Source organism: Thamnophis elegans, chromosome 1, assembly GCF_009769535.1.
Source record: "Thamnophis elegans isolate rThaEle1 chromosome 1, rThaEle1.pri, whole genome shotgun sequence".
Classification (NCBI taxonomy): domain Eukaryota; kingdom Metazoa; phylum Chordata; class Lepidosauria; order Squamata; family Colubridae; genus Thamnophis; species Thamnophis elegans.
Genome location: NC_045541.1, coordinates 47,826,602 through 47,844,211, shown reverse-complemented (window position 1 = coordinate 47,844,211; position 17,610 = coordinate 47,826,602). Strand labels below are relative to the sequence as shown.

At 38.3% G+C, this 17,610-nt stretch overlaps 2 protein-coding genes across 3 annotated transcripts in view; both read right to left on the bottom strand.

Annotated features, from left to right (window-relative positions):
• The window catches only part of LYPD1 (LY6/PLAUR domain containing 1), a 40,064-nt gene extending 38,488 nt beyond the window's left edge, over positions 1-1,576 (bottom strand). The window contains exon 1 of the mRNA XM_032217156.1: positions 1,240-1,576. Within this exon, the coding sequence (XP_032073047.1) occupies positions 1,240-1,291 (52 nt within the window). The 5' untranslated portion in view covers positions 1,292-1,576. The remainder of the gene's footprint in view (positions 1-1,239) is intronic.
• Positions 1,577-5,468: 3,892 nt separating this feature from the next.
• The window catches only part of NCKAP5 (NCK associated protein 5), a 606,853-nt gene continuing 594,711 nt past the window's right edge, over positions 5,469-17,610 (bottom strand). For both annotated transcript variants that reach the window (XM_032215483.1, XM_032215475.1), the window contains one exon: positions 5,469-6,795. In XM_032215483.1, coding sequence (XP_032071374.1) covers positions 6,779-6,795 — 17 coding nt within the window. In that variant the 3' untranslated portion in view covers positions 5,469-6,778. The remainder of the gene's footprint in view (positions 6,796-17,610) is intronic.

Genomic DNA, 17,610 nt, shown 5'->3' with positions numbered 1-17,610 from the left:
GCATCCTCAGTTCACCTCTTTTATCATGTAAACGAGGTCCTTCTGTAAGTTAAGGCGAGGGCAAGGAGACAGATTCGGTATTTTACTATTCTTTCGGAGCTCTGCCCCAGCAATAAATCGAGTACCTGTGGTCGCCGGAGGGACACCGGCGTTGTTGAACAGAAATGTGGGAAACAAACGCAAGAGGGTCGCCCTCTATTAATCCCGTTTTCAAGAGCGCTCAGGGCTGCACTAAGGGTAGCTCCTAAAGAGGAAAGGAAAGATCGCCTCGGGCTAAAAGGGCGACTCGCTATAAATCAAGTTGTCCCGTAGCGGTGCGTTCTTACAGAAGAGCCTAACGGGAGGCGATCAGCACTCAACCTTGACTTGAAGTGGGGAGCCGCTTCGGAACCTCATTTCCCAAGTGGGTTTGTCCCACTCAATGTGTGTGTGTGTGTGTGTGTGTGTGTGTGTGTTGTGTTGTGTGTGTAGGGGGCCAGAAAGAGAGAGCCAAAGCCACCCCGAAGCTATTAAGCTAAAGTATTCCAAGCACTATGAACTACACTCTCCCTTCGGCTACTTGGGAAAGGGATTGGGGTGCTCTCCTTCCCATTCCGTTGGAGGAGAGGTGGCTAGACGGACGGGCGGGCTCTCAGCCGCTGCCGGGTGAAGATAACTCGCTAAAAAGCCCGGTCGCCTTTTCTTCCCACCCCCGAGTGTGAATCGCCAAGAAAGGGGCCAGGAAGGTGGCGGCGCTTGGCTGTGGCGCTCTTGCAAGCTGCCTGAAGTTGAGCCGTCTGTCTGGCGACGCGTGTCCAGAGATGAGCAAAAAGCGGGGGGCTGTTCTCCGGAAAGAGGGGAGGGAGGCAACGGCCATCTGGACACCTCGAGCGTTGCCTTCACGCCTTCTCAGCAGGGGCTGTAATTAAGCACCGTTTCCAGCTTGAGAGGGAAAAAGCACATACACCAAAAAGCCTTCTTGGCCATTGCGCTTGTTGCAACAACTGTTAGGATGCGAGGCGCGCGCGCCCACCCGGCTGCCGCCCATGGCTCAAACTACAGGAGGCGAGTCAGGCTGCAGCCAAGCGGCTGAGGAAGAGCCGCGGTCGTCGTCGGCGCCTCGAGGTAGCTCGGAGGGGAACGCGCGAACTTTGCCAGGTAGCCCTGCCTAAGCGGCCGCCCTCCCCGAAGAAGATCAAGTGCCAGAGGAGGGGAAACGGTGGCGAGAGGGACCAGCTGCCCGTCCCCTCACGCGCTTACCTGGCGCCAGCAACAATCCCCAGAAAGTTGTCGTCACGGCGAGGAGCCACATCCTCTTGGAGCCGTCGGAGGTGAAGGTGGCGGTGGCGTCTGCGGGCAAGCGAGTTCCGGGCGAGGAAAACGCGCGGTCTCAGCAACAGCCCGAGCCGGGCGAAGGTCGTAGAGCTGCGCACCTCGGCTCGGACGGAGTGGCGCTGCTGCAGCCGCCGCTGCGGAGAGGAGCTCCGAGGGCAGCAAGCGACGCCCGAGCCCGCATCGCCAACCTGGCCGGGCTCTTTCCTTTTCCCGCTTGAGCTCCCTCCAGCGTCGCCGGAGTTAAGAGACTGAAAGTACCACGGAAGGCGCCGCGCCAAGAAAAAGGAGAGCGAGGGAGCGCGAGAGGGAGAGGCGCGCAACCCCCCCCTCGCGTAGCCCCCTCCTTTTTCGTCGGGCCACGTGACCCCTCCTCCCCCTTTTCTTCTCCCAACCCTTATTTTCTCTAGGCAGGGAGAAGAAAGAAACTTTAGGGAAAGAGGTGGGAGCCGTCACGCTCCGGCACAGACGACGTTGCGGCTCGAGACGTCTAGTCGGAGCAGCCTTGGAGGAGGAACCTGAGCGATCTTCCCGTGGATTTTTCCCGCCGCTGAATTTCCACCTTGCCCGCAAAACCTTTGCTACCCTTTGGATTAGGCGTATGAGAAGAGGCTAATTTAACAGGCAGCGACCCGCAGAAGAGCACCAATAAAGTCTCTTTCGCCTTCTGGCGATATATCATGGATGCACCTTATTGACAGTATGAAAGTGGTGTCCCCCCCCCCCCAGTTTAGACACCCTGCCTAGGATCACTCAGAGGTCTCCCAGTCAAACGTGAGGTGGATCCAGAGCTTTAGTTTGTCAGGGACAGCAAAATCACCCAGCTGACGTTTCTTCGGCTCATTATTTTAGGGCAGTGATACTAATTTTAAAACGCCTGGTTTTAAACGCCTTTGTCATCTCAAGCCCAGCACACTCACAGACTGGCTAGGCTCGCTTTCCTTCACGCTCCTTCGCCCCTTTCTCCACCGACCTTTTCCCTTCCTTCCAGGGTGCGCATGCGCCTCCTAAGCGCCTTTAGCTTGAAAAATTGCAACAGGCGAGATCGCTCCGAGACGGTTAATTAACATTGCGCTCCACCGGCTGCTTCCGAGTGCTTTTGGCCATTAAGGCGGGCGACGATCGGCTTTTCTCGCCCGTTTCCCACGCCTTAAAGGGCGACGAGAATGTGTACGTGTGTGTGGGGGGGGGGGGCTCGCGCATGAATGTAGTTACTTGAGCTCGGCAGCAATAGCGCCCAGGGTGCACAACCTGTCGCTTGGGTGTCTTGTACAGTTAAACGAGCTGATCGTTCTTCCGACTTTCCGGGAAAATCTCGGTTCCGCCTGCCCATTTTCCCCGCTTACTTTCTAATTCGTGTGGGAGCGAAAAGGCCCTGGGAAATCAGTGGCGGCCCTCCTCTTTAAAAAGCGCTCAGTCACTCAGCAAGGAAGGAGCCTCGGATCTGAGCGCGGAGGTACCAAACGCGCGCCTCTCGCGGGCAGAGGTCTGGAACTGAGTGGGCGCAATGAAGGCGATGCCTGTTACAAAGAGGCGAAAGGGGCGCCCGGATGTGCCTCCGTGGCCAGGCAACTAAAGGGCGCAATCTTCTTTGGGGAAGGAAACGTGTGTAAAATCGAAAGAAAATTGGAGGATGGGTTGATGTATAGGGAAGTAGCAAGGTAGTTTTGTTTTTTTAAAAAAACCTCAAATTTAAAAGCGATCCACGTTCCAGTGCTATGAATAGGTTACACGTGGAGTACGTCGGCTCTGGTGCCTTGGGACCCTCTGAGCAGTAGACTACAAATTGACAGTTTCGCGAACATCTGTGTGGGACAAGTGAGGGCACTTAAACACACTTCAAGACTGGCTCGACGGGGAAAAACGAGACGAAAGGAGCGAGCGAGACCCCGAGTAAGGTAGTCAAATGCGCAAATAAAGAAGAATCCATTGAAAGTCTCCAGGTGTCCATTCGCGCCTTTCTTTTCAGCCAGGCGAGGTTCCTTAGGGTATAAATGGGAAGGCAAGAAAGAGAGAGAAAAGCGCGTCTTATGAGGTCGCGCCGTCTCTGAAGAAGTCTTAGCTTTTCCATTCAACCGCCCTTTTGGGAGCTGGGAAGTTTGTGCGGCCAGCTGAGCCTATTCCGGGCTGAGAAAATGAGCGAGCGAGGCAACGATTGAGCAACCAAGCAGCTCTTCACCCGGGCTTCCCTAACCTAGCCCACTCCTGATGAGCGGAGTTGACTAGAAAGGCTCTTGTCTCTCGCCTCCGTTACTAATTTCACTGGCCGCAAAGGACGTCCGTTTGGAGAAGAGGCAGCAGGTTTTCACCTGCTGCCCGTAACTTGGAGCTTCGGGTCTGGCCTTGGAACGGAAAAGGCGAGCATGAAAGAACGAATTCCCATGAGTTTTCTCCGTTGTCTTTAAATGAAGTCAATTAAAAAATTCTGCCCAGTATTTGTGGGGTCAACATGGCAAGCTATCAAGAGGTGTCTATCACCGGAGTTCTGTGTATACTTTCCATATAGCATTATTTGTCAGCGAGTTAGCCTACAGGGTGAGCCAAGCCATGGTTATATGTATTTCATAGCTTTATGTGACTTGTGAACCATTCATCTGAGATGAAACTCAATGATCAACAAAAGAATGTGACATTACAATGTGTTTTCATGGGTCTGAGGTCACTTGCTGCATCAGAGACCTTTCATTCAGCTCTTGGTCTATCCAATGGCTACAGAATCTTAGTTGCCAATGTTGCCCTGACCTGGCTAATTAAATGTACTGTGAAGGACATATTTTGAAACACACAGCCAAATAAGCAGTGGTGTATATTTCATAACATGCTTCCTAGGACACAGACATCTATACTTCCACCAAGAATATGCCAATGACTGCTCAAGGCTGAATTGATTATATAAATCAGGAAAGGAAGGGAAGTGTAATAACGCTTATACATTGTGGCTTGATGTTAATAAGGAGAAAATTGTTATTTTCTGAAACAAGGGATTGACAAGATTGTTTAAAACACGGTCTAACATCATAGGAAACTTTTGGTGCAAACGGCAAAATGAGGAAAGTGCTAAAGGTTTCATCATCCGGTATGGTAGTCTCACATAATTTTAACACACGACTCCCCTTGCCTCCCCACCCCAATTTGGAGCCCATTTTTTGCAGTGAAGGTTCAGGGCGAGGTTTTATTGTGAAGTCACAATAGATGCTTTCAGAGTAAATTTAGTACTACCATGAAAGGCAACCTAAGGAGTGCAACCTTTATCTCTTTAATTTTGGCAAAACATACAAGAAAATGGTAGAATAATTTGGAAAATCTATAAATGGAAGGTAACACAAAGGGGACAGTCCCATAACACGTATGATAAAGAACCTTCATGGAAACCAAATATTAACTTGGTTCCAAGTCATTTTTCTCTAAACCTGCGGTGTTTTCCTGGGAGTATGCAGTGGAGAGGGAGAGAGGGGGGAGAGGGACAAAGAAATGTACCAGAGTTGTGAAATGTGCTTAGTAGGGCAAAAAACAGATTTCTGTAGGAGATTCCAGAGAAGGCTTTTACTGTGCCTCAGTCCTTGTTTTTATGGGCACCTAGACAAAAACATTGTTTTTTCTCATTGGTTCTTTATCATTTCTTTCTTTTGACATAAAATCCTTAAGGAAGAAAAGATGAAGTTGGTACAGTTTTGTTTGACTGATTATGGTAGGTACTTGACTTGGCTGACAGCACCCTACAGTCCATTTTGCACAAGAGTGTTATGTTTTTAAAATATGCATTGTAACTTGTACTCCAAAGCTGATTGGCTTTGCCTACCTTTAAGAGATTTTTGTTTTCAACACTGATCATTTTTCTCCCAAGAGGATGCAGATGCTAAAGAGCTTTGAATTTAGCATCAAATGTTTCCATGTAGCAAGTTCACCAAACTATCTGCAATTTCTTTGTCCTGAAGCATTTGAAATTGTGTGGTTGGAGAATGGAAATGGATGAAGAATTATCACCATTACTTTTCAACCTATGGAAACATTGCTACATTTTTCTAGGTTGCTTTCCTACATGTGACACAAATCAAAACTATTTTTAGTCTACTTCTAGGTTGCTTTTTAAAATATGTAATTAAATTTAACCAATTTCTTTGGATTAATCTTTGTTGAAATGACTATTTTGCCATATGTTAGAATATCCAGATGTGATATGACTTTTATTTAGAATTCCAAAATAAATTTTATAAAAGTCAGAGAATGAAGTCCACCCTGACAGCACTGTATATTTGAAAACAACATAAAATGTAACATTGCACAAAGGCATTAATAACATAACATTGATAGTACATCATACTTTGAGGAAAAATGAATAGGAATTTGCTATAAACATAGTAAAATGACTAGGTATCACAAACATAGCTAGATTACAGATTGCTGTACAAAAGTTGTTATAAATACTCCACGTCTAGAAAAAATAACACTCCACCTTTGAAATAGACATTTCCCTCACATATAAACAGTCTTTGTAGGAAAAAAAAACTTCACAAATTTCTTTGCTAGCACCATTTTTTCCTTATTACAAAAATTTAACATGTAAATTACAAATCTAAATGGCCTTTTCTCCATGATTCTGAAATAACATTAAGATAAAATATGAAAACATGTTAAATCAGCATAAGATATAACAATGGTAGAAGACTATAGATGGAGCATCTTTTGGAAATGTTTGAATTCAGAAAAAATACTTGGTTTAAAACAGCATTTTTATGTTGTAGAGTGTAATCCAAGTGGTTTTAATGTAGTTTGGCAAGTTCAATTTTGGCAAACAAAGCAATTCAGCTGCATCAATATTTTAAGACTAGAATGCTTATAAAACTTTATTTTATAAATATGATCACTAATTTTGTTAATATTAAGACCAGTATTTAAAGTTAGTAATGTGCCATTTCAGAAGCATGGCACAAATTAGTGTTTATTGCTATCATGTTTTTCTACAAATATATTTTTATTTGTCAAAGAATATTTTTACAACTTCTGTACAATTATTCATGAAAGTGCAAATTAAGACTTTAAAAGTTATAACTGTTACAGGTATTGTGTTTTCTTTCTTTTCATAAGGATGCAGTCTCCTCTCTTCATTGTATGATCACACCAGGATAGATGCTATGATGAGTCTTATCAACTCTCAATATATTTACTGATCTTTTTTAGTTCTTCCGTTAAGTGCTTCATTGCTGTAGAATATCTTTAAACATTGTATGAGCTTGCACTGGATGAGAAGCTATCATATAAAGAAACTCTCAAAGGTTCTGTATGTTCTCTATCTCAAGAACTATTTAGAGACATTTCTTCATTATTTCCATTTTCTTCTTGTCCTTCAACCTTGTTTGTACTGTTGTCCCCCCTACCCAACAAAATGTATCAGTTGCTATTAAATTTAATGAGAGTTCAAAGAAAACTTTAGACATCCTTTTTTTTGGAGACTCTTTTTTTCATTTCCTCAGGTTGCTTCAATTTCTGTAACAATTTAAGAACAGGAGAATAAGAATTAGAAACACAATCTTTACAAAAACAAATAAAATTGGTAACCATACTATAAATGGTCAATTACTGGCTATCTAACATTCATAGTAAGAAAAGAAATAGATTGTCAAATACTTTTGGGCTTAATCCTCTATTATAATTAAATGCAATAATAAAGTCAATTTTGGGATAAATAATAGCTTTAATGATTCAGCTCAGACAACCAGGACTCAATTTGCAAAACACCATTTACATTTTAAGTAGCTGATTCTGGAATCTGTATGTGTAAAGTATGTTTGAAGTTTTCAGAGTAATTTACATTTCCATTCTTTAGCAATTATTTTTAAGGACATCTTTGCCAAGAAAGCTAAATATTTATCTTTCGTGAACTTCATTACATATGAATTTACAGATAGAAATTTTGGATAAGACCGATAGGTTAAGCCTTTCTAATATCATTGAAACATTTGAGTATAAGACAAAAATATCAATTCAATGTTCTTAAGCATACCTAGTTTCTTTTAGTTTGTAAAATCAGATTTGAATTAAATATCCTTGCATATTGAAATGTTGCTATTATTTCTTTTACATTACAGGTTTGAAAAACTGACATTCCAAACCAGTCCATATATATATTCACAAATATACCACACTATGCAAGGGACTGTATTTCATATAAATTAAACACATTCTCTGAGCCGGAAATACTGGTCTATCAAATGTTTATGCACAGATTGAAATATGTATCAGCTATTTCAGTGGCATGAAAGTGACCTCTATTGTCCAATTAACATAAAGAAATGTATTGTCTCTTTTAATAGCCTTTTGTATTGGGAACTTTTATACAGGAAGTCCCCAAGTTATAAGCCTCTGGCTTACAAACCACTCCAAATTATGGACAGGCTACGTGCAGATAACTGATTGGCAATGAGATCTGACCAAAATGGCAAACAGTGCTTTCCCCCAGCAAACAGAAGAATCACTGAAGTTGCATCATGAAGTAGTGTGTGCATTTTTAGTATATTGTGCAACCTGTTTCAGTGGTTTATGAAAGGACTGTGTGGGTTCAGTGGTTCCTTGGCTTGCAGAAGAACAGTATTGTCCATTTTCAGTCACATTGAACTCCCATTTTTCTCTGCTACATAGCAAGACAAACATTTGACAAAATAACCCATTCTACTTTACATACAAATTCACCTTGAGGACAGAATCAGTAATGGAATTAATTCTTAACCCCAGGATTTAACTGTACCTCAAATTGGGGAAAGAAAATTCTACCGTCTTTCTTTCTCTCACACACCACATACAAATAGACAAATAGCAGATGCTAATAAAACATGGTAGAAAAACAACATCACCTTTTGCATATAAAACAAATTGATCTTTTTAAACTAAAATTATTCTCTAATAAAAGTAAAAACGGAAATTAAACTAACTGATCCAATACCCTCAGACCAGAATCAATCAGATATTAGCCACATCTGCTCTGAGAAGAGTTGCAAAAGGCACATAAAATAAGCACTAGGCAATGAATCTGCACATTATATTAAAAACACAGCAGGACGGTACAATGCCAATTTTACCTCTTCACTAGGAGATTATCAGTTATTTTAGAGAAAAGGTCTAGTAATAATGCAAACCCTTCTTTCTTTTTTCTCATTTAATTTGCTCTTTTTATCTTACGTTATCATATATGATAAACCTTAATATATTAGGGAATTTAGAGATATACACACTTTTGCTATATCCATTGTTAAATGGGGTGTTCTATTCATATAATAAAGGCAACTACATTCATTTGTCATTTTCAGTATTAGTGCCAGGAAGAAATGAATAGATCAATAAGCTACTGGGAATCCAAGACTGAACACTGTTACTTTATATTTTGTTAGCAAATGAAATGGCTGATTTAGGATCACCTGAGAATATAGATAATAATATACAAGTATATCAAAGAAGAAAATACATTGTAATAGAGCTGAAAGCTTAAGATCAGGTATTCAGTAATAAAAAAGATTCAGTTTTTTGCTTGACTCTATAAACAAAGACATAATGTGTTTCTTATGCCTTATATTATAGGTGACATTTTCAGATAATGTTAAATGAAGTACAGTCAATGTAAAATCTATGATGCAGTTCCCATAATTGAATCCTAATTCTTGACCTAGCTAGTACTAACCACTTATATTTTAAAAACTGTATCTATTTTTATTAATTATTATTATGCTTTAAATCCAAATTATTTTTTAAAGCTGAACTTGTATATTGGAGCAGTGTTTATTTTTGCATTACATAATTATTCAGTTCAGTGTTCTTGCTATCAGGCTATGTTGGGAGAGTGAGGTCAGCCATCGGAAATTCAAGTTCATTTATTGACTGAAACTTCCCGTTAAATATACCCCACTAAAACTTTATTCAATGTGGGTCTCTCAGCTAAAGTAACAGTCAAACTCAATTAAAGATTTGTACACATACAGCATAAGAAGAGAGTAAGGTATTTTGTTAAACTATAGTTATTAATAGAGATGTATGCAATGGAACATCTCTATTCACGCAAAAGAAAACCTATTAGGAGGAACTTTTACAGATTGGCCTGGTGAAAGAATCTTTGGAAAAATAAACTGTAAAAATACGGTGCCATCTGAAGTCACATCATTTTTTTTAAATTAAAAGTTTAATTTGTAAATCCGAACCCTACAGTTAGCTCACTTATTGGCAGTTCAATCTTGCAAACTGATTTCATCAGTTATTTTGAAATTGAATAGATCAGAATGGCATGTAAATGATCTGCTCTATGCGTCTACCTTGCACTACTCCACACTGTGTCTCTCAACACTCTTAACATAACTTCAGTCCATATTGTGCTGCACTGAAGGTATAAAACTTGCTGTATCAGGACCAAGGATGGTTTTGATGCTGCTCCAGCGACCAAACATTTGTACAACTGAATTTATTATTTGGATCCTGATTCTTATCCTATGGTCTTTTCTGCAGAATAGTTAGTTGAAGAAAACTATAATTTTTCAGTTATTCCCAATTACATAGATGTGTTTTAAACATACCTTGCCCTAGCCTAGAAAGGATATTAATAAAGAGCTTACAACAGTTAATTATTCGTAATATGAATGTTTAGGAGTGTCTAGGACTACCTACTTCAAAAGTAATTTATCGTCAAGTGAGAAAGGTGTGTCGTTATAATTTATTTATATGTTTATGTTTTATATATTTTGTGTTATATGTTGCCTTTGATGTAGGAGTTCAAAATGGCATATACAGTGATTCTCCTCTTACATTCATAACAATAAAAACTTTGAGGTAAGTTGGGTTGAGAGAGTATGTTTTCCCCAAAGTTGCACTGTCCTGTTACTGATACATGTTCAACCCCGTAAAAATTATTGGGTCCAGCATTTATGACATGATTTAAGATTATACATGTAGGAAAGATTTTTCAAAATGATAAGACCTATATGGTGAAATCAGCGCTTACTGCTGATAGAGTTTAAGAGTAGAAAGGTAAGAAGTTCATGTCTACTTTCGGGGAAAAAACTGAATGTCTGATTCTAGGTTAGTAATTATATTGATGTCTCAAACAAAATGATTGTAAGCTCCTTCTGTATCAGTTCTGTTTACCAGTGTAATATGACATTAACCAATAAAATGTATTGAAATAAGAGTAAAATATATTTCATAAAAAAATTCACAGTATTAAATCAAGTAACAAATCATTCTGAATTATCTAGATTAAAATATCAGTAGTGAAAAAGGACAAAGATTTAATATTTAACTTGAAATAAAAAGTTATTTAATAAATTGTAGCTTTTGTGCAGGCTAAGTTTTGAACTAAGTTTTGAACTAAGTATTCTTTTCAACACTTTGCTTAGTTTCTATAATAATATGTCTTCTGGCTTTCCAAGGATAAAAAGGAGACCTTTATCTCTCCAAGCATGATAGTGGTAGAGAAAATGGGTTCATAACTAAAAATCAACAACTTTATTTTTTGACTTTGACAAGAGATTTACAGATACTGAAGATAATGTGTTTTTCCTTTGCTTAATTGAAGTGACATATAGCGAAATAAATAGGTGCTGTGAGGATAATTGTATTATTGTGCTATTTCTTTTTGAATAATTATCCAGGTATTAATAATTTTATTTCCTAGCTATAATTTTTCATTTTTGTAACAAGCCTTTGAGAAGAAAATTCTGCTCTACATATAAAATGTCAGGCATAGAAGTGACTCTAAAATGCTTGTGAAACAATTGTTAAAGACTCTCTCAAATAACTTTTACTTTACTATTCAAGGTTATTTCATTTGCAAAGCAGATTAACATCTGCATCCTGCTGTCACTGGAATAAAGAAGTTGCAACCTTCAATACACATATGGGCAGATGATTACAAAAGATGTGCAATTAATTATAAGTTTTAAAATAAACTCAATTACATCTTATGCTTGTTCCTTAAAAATGTTAAAAATAAAATTATAGAAATATTGTTCTTTCATGTCAGTGAAATAAAGTAGCCATTCCAATTGTTTATGAAAAAACCAAAGACAACCCATCATTTTTGAGCTGAAACAAATCATGTCATATTCTTTTCAATCTCTGATTAATTTCTACTTTTGTCCACCTCAACCTTTGTACAGTTCCTTATTTCTGTATTATGAATTCTAAAAAGCTTTTGACAGATACAGAAATGAGATGTTTACTTGAAATAATTTTGTTAACTATTTCAGGAAGCACTCTGATTACCTCATCTGAGTTTGATATTAATAGAAATATTTCAGTTTTCCTAAAAATCTAGATAGTTTTGGGATTATCTTCACTACAAATATGGTAATGATTTTGTAAAGACTTGGAATAGCTATTGCAATGGTATGCAAAAAGAATAAAACAACTTTCAATATATCAAGCATAATTAACTTGATATATTAAACATTCAGATCAACTTCGTGAGACTTCATCTAACCCTATTACTAATCTCAGCTGCCAGCAATAGAGTTTGGTTCAGAGGTTCTCATGTATAAATCATTATTTTACTAATGCACTTTTAGTGTGAATCAGTGCCTCTTCTTGCTGATAAGGGCCACCTTGCAGGATATCAGATACATAGCGTATCCTGTGAATTGATTGCTCAGAAGTTTGGTAATAGTATATGGAGCCTTTAACCTTTCGGTCATTGGTTCAGATCAAATCTGGCCTACTGAAGTGACTGAAGATCATTATTATCTGGATTTTGACTCATGGACTTTGACTAACTTCAGATGTTTAGCTTATTTTCCAAATGCTCAAGCAGCCACTATGGAGGAAAGGGAAGAACAAAGAATGCAACAATGCCCTATGCTTTAATATTAGCAATTTTATATGCTTTTTCCATCCATTTCCATAATATGTTCACATATTTCTCCAAATGAGGAATGACTACTATCACCAGAAAATGCTAGGCTCTAGTGGTAGATGAGATTATTTTCACTTTTGTATTCCTGCACACATGTTCAACTCACATCCAGAGGTGAGAACAAAGTAATAATTAAAATTTGTAAGATTTGAAGATGGGGCAGCCCACTTTCAAGTCTTCCTTTATCCAAGGACTCTCACTTCTGATTGTATGACAGTAACGTCTCCCATATGATTGTTAAGGGAAAATTTATAAGAGAAAATGCTGTAAACTTTATCTTAAGCTCCTTGGAAAAAAGGCTGGATATAAAGCTAACAAATAGGATGCTCAAAGTATGGTCTACTCATATGACATTGTTTTCATAATTTACATGATTAAGGATTTTTATTTTTCTGCGTATTGAAATAACATATCATCTAGTATCATTTCTTTCCTTGAGTTAAAAAGAATAAAAAGCATAAATAAGCTATGCATTATATATTTAAATGAAGAAATAGCAAAACAGGTATGAATGTTTCAGTAAATGTTAGTAAATGTTTTTTTTTAACTTTGTATCCATTTTGATTTGTCCACAGTTGTGCATGAAACTATATTAAAATACACAAAAGAGCATACTCCATTCCTAATGACTGTTTGGAGAAAACAAAGATGGGTTCTCCACAATAGATGAAAAGAAGCCTTCTCTTGCAAACAATACTTGAAATCTTGAGTTCTTAATTAAGGTACCTATATGCTACTAAAACTCTTATTATCATGACCTTTAACTGGATGAAATGAAGCAATTGTAGGGCAGCAATTTTGTAAATCAAGGTACCTCAACTCCTGAGGGAATCAAACTTGGATGCTTCAGGCTATTGGCTGCTGCACTGATGCTGTGGTCATGTGATCTTCATTTTAAATGTCCATGACAGTTTCCCAGCCAGACTTGCAATTCCTTGTTCCCTCCCCCACCCAGCAGCAACCATTTATCTGCCTACTGAAAAAAGAAGGGATATAGGGAGGGAGGGAGGGAGGGAGGGGGAGAAATGAACTCCTGTGAATCCTCCCCTCACATATGCCTTTCCCACCCACATCGCCATCACCATCCCTGAACTGGGGCCTCTTGTATATTCCCAAGCACCCTCAAGCACGCTTTCTAACCTATGATCCCCCATATTCCATCCTCAATGGAAATGGGGCATTGGTTGTCTAATATATATTTGAAAATGATCTTGATAGGAATTGGTAGGTAGCCGAGGTGGCGCAGTGGTTAGAGTGCAGCACTGCAGGCCACTTCAGCTGACTGTTATCTGCAGTTCGGCGGTTCAAATCTCACCGGCTGAAGGTTGACTCAGCCTTCCATCCTTCCGAGGTGGGTGAAATGAGGACCCAGACTGTGGGGGCGATATGCTGACTCTGTAAACCTCTTAGAGAGGGCTGAAAGCCCTATGAGTCTAACTGCTAATTTGGACAATAGAGATATTACAAGACCTATATACAGCTCAGGCTTATAATCATTAAGCATTCATAAATATGTTCTTTTATAAAATTATTATATGGTTTTACCATAAAACATTTTCCATTTTAAGACTCTTTAAAAATTGCTACTTTGAAAAGGCAGCTATGCCTCTTTTATTAAAATAAAAACAAATATAGAACACCCTAATCAGACATTAAAATTTACCACCAAATTATTTACCCTTGGCCATAACAGAAAAATTGTACAACATGTACAACTCTTTTATGCTTCTTTAACTCTGATCAGGTTCTCTACATGGAAATATAAATTTATGGAACTGCTGTTGCTTACTCACTGATCTGGAAGGAAATTGTGATAGGTTGGATGGTGAGATCAATTGTATAACTATATAACTCAGGGTCTTTCATTTCACACCTAATTCCTGATCAGAAGAACCAACCAAGCTTGTTTCTAATTAAAAAAGATAAAATAAAAACATGGTGGAGTAATTTCCAAGTTGTTCCCATGTTAAATCTTCAAGATACTTCTATTTGTTTAATCAATCAATCAATATGAACTCATAATCCATGCTATTTATCATGGTAATTTAACAATTTATCACTGTTAGATGTTTCAGAAATTATTGGTAGGAGTAAACAATTAATATTGAATACATTTCATAACAGCTGAGAGGGAAGGTTAACATTTTCAAGGGTTCTTTTTTTCATTTCCAAAAAATATTCTGTGGTCAACAAAAAAATTCTAAATACTAGAAGTCAATTAAACAATACTACAAGTCAGATATCTTTTATTTTTTCACTTACGTAGTTGATGATAAATTGCACCTAGTCTTTTTGGAAAACTGGATATCAGTATGTGGAAAAGTAGGGGTTTTGGTTTCCAATTAGAATCCACAGTTCTCTAAATGTTGAAAATTGGATTAATCCAGCCTAGCAGGCTGCTTTGGATAATCTCCTGCCCATCCCCAAATCATGTATTTTCATAACATCTAATGATTCCGCTGTATTGCATAACTTTACATACAGTAGGTCTGCTCAGAATAAAATGCTGTAGAATTGGTGGAACCTTCCGACGATTTGCCTGATCCACAGATAAGACAGGCCCAGGGTACCTGCGAGACCACCTACTGCCACCGGTAGCCTCCCACCATCCAGTGCGATCCCACAGAGTTGGCCTCCTCAGGGTGCCATCGGCCAGACAGTGTCGGCTAGCAACCCCCAGGGGGAGAGCCTTCTCTGTGGGAGCGCCTTCCCTCTGGAATGAGCTGCCCCCGGAGCTTCGCATAATCCCTGACCTCCGATCCTTCCGACACGCCCTAAAAAGTTGGCTTTTCCAGCAAGCCGGCCTGGCCTGAACAAAATAAAATAAATGATTGATTTAATTGTTAATTTTAATCTAATTTTTAAAATGTTATTGTTAATATTAATTGGGTTTGTTTTTGGATACTCTATCTAATTTCCTTTTTAACTTTTGTAATATGTCTTTTTTTAAATGTTGTACGCCACCCTGAGTCCTTTGGGAGAAGGATGGCATATAAATCCAACAAACAAACAAACAAACAAATAGAAGAGAGCTTGTTTAACCCTTCCTGTCAGGCTCTTATATTTCATTTGAAAGTGGTTATTTATTAGAAGGCAGAGGAGAAAACGATGGATAATGAGCATTACAGAGCTACTCTCTTTTCATTATTGATACCTTTGTATGCTGCTACTGTGCACAATCAAGATAAATTTCCTGCTCATTTTTGCTGAATAATTTATTTGAACAAAAAGTAAAACTGGGTTACTTGTCAATTCCATAAACTAGATACCTGATACTGCATACAACAGGCTAATATTATCTATTTTGCAGAGATGGGAAACCATTGAAAATGTTTTGATTTCCATGCAGTTTAGTTTATTTTCTCCTCCATTATCTTTTGCCTGTCAGTTACTTCTATTCCACGTTGCTTCTACTACATGCTAGTAACTATGAGAAAGTATGATTATGTATAATTAGACCTGTTATCCACATTTCTATGCATCATCATGCACCAGTGTCATTCCTGAATCCCATAGTTGTCCAAAATTTGGCATTACTTCTCAGTTAGGTCTTTTTTTTTAATGACATAGTCTCAAGATCTCATTTAACTAAATGAAATAAGGAAAGCCTCACAATAGGAATTGTAAAATCACCTCATGGAAACATCAAACTGAATATTACAACTAATAGTGTTTGAACTTTTTTCCCTTTAAAATGTAACCTTAAATAATAAATAAGGTCTTTATTTTCCTTATATATTCTGCGAAACTTTCTCTTTCTTGAACATAAGATAATTTTTGAAACAATGATTTCTTTTGCTGCTTGACCAAAAATCCCATGATTATTTTTCCTGAAGCAGACAGTATTTTTCTCCACAGAACTCTATCACACTCTTAAGATAAATAATGAGAAGGGCCTGTCTTTTCTGCCTGAAGAAAAAATATGAAGTGTTTGTGAAATTGATTTGATCATTATTTTTTAAAAGAAAACTGTTTATATTTAGAAGTATCTTCTATTATGTTCATCTAAGGCATTATCATTTAACAAAACTCTACAAAGAAAAAAAACTTTATGTCACTTGACATTCTGGTTGCAGACAAAAAATACAACAGTCTCTCATACACACTTCAAAGGCAATTTTTGTTGGGGTGGAGTACAGAATAATGAATTGCATGAGATAAAATGCCTCATTGGTATCTGCTCTGAAAGGATCCTATCTGTTAAGCCTAAAAAAGACGTATTGATGAAGTTGTGAAATTGAAAAATACAATCACCTGAATTTTGATTGTTTCAATATTATGAAAGAAAGGTGTTGAAGCAATGAACTATTTTCATTTAAAAACAAAGAACTGTTCTATCACCTGGTAGAACTGGCATCCATTCATAAAGTGGACTTTTGCCCTGGGCAGCCTGCTATCTTTTGTGAGGTTTAACCAGAACATATTTGGGATATAGAGCAGACTATTGGAAGATGAAAGTAAAAGTATGTAAAAATAAGGTTAGAGGATTACTATATTTTGGGAAGAAACTAAGTTACTCCAACTGGCAAACAATAACATGACCAAATTATCTTAAATAGTGATTATGATGAGGATGAAGGTAATGATAAAATACTCAGTAGTATCTCAAATACAAAATACTAGATAGCAAAATACAATGTAGGAAATATAATCTTCTGTATTTTGACCAGATATAAAAACTTAGTGTCACCTCTAAATTCATTAGAAACAGCAAAGCTTGTGGTTAATGCTTCAGATTTTACCCAAATAAGATTTAGGACTCACCTATAGAATAAGATGTTATCCCACTTCATATAGGAGAAGATAGTTTTCAATACACATGCAGAGTTTTATATTCCATTCTATTCACTTACCCCATACACTCTTATCTGGGAGCCAAGCTTTTAACTGAGTAAATGTGCCCAGAATTGCATCATCAATGCATTAAAGTTTTTGAACAGAGTGCAATGATTGGTAAGGCAGTTTATGCAACCCATCTTTCTGCTCTCCCTTCTGAAGCTCAAGTTTTCTGAAATACTCTTCAGTTACACTTCTCTTTTGGATAGTGGAGGCTGTGTTGCTGTCTGTAATAGGTATTTTGCTGTTTACACTGAAGCCCTGCATGACATGGCTTCCATTGTTTAGAGAGGCATAAATAGGGTCAGTGAGTGGAAGGATGTGAAGGAGGGACGGGGACGAGAAAGTGTTCCAGTGCCTTTTTGTTTATACCTCTGAATAATGTGACAGTTTACATAGTCATGCAACATTTTGTTCTTATTAGCTCCGGATTTCTTTGAATGGTTTTATTTGAATGAATGAATACTGATGCATTTAGATTCGCTTATTAGTTTAACTAGAGCCAGGGTAATTTTTTGGTGAGTGGGAGGGCTGAAGTCACAGGATTGCAGTGGATGCTCTCTGATAGAAAAGGGAGA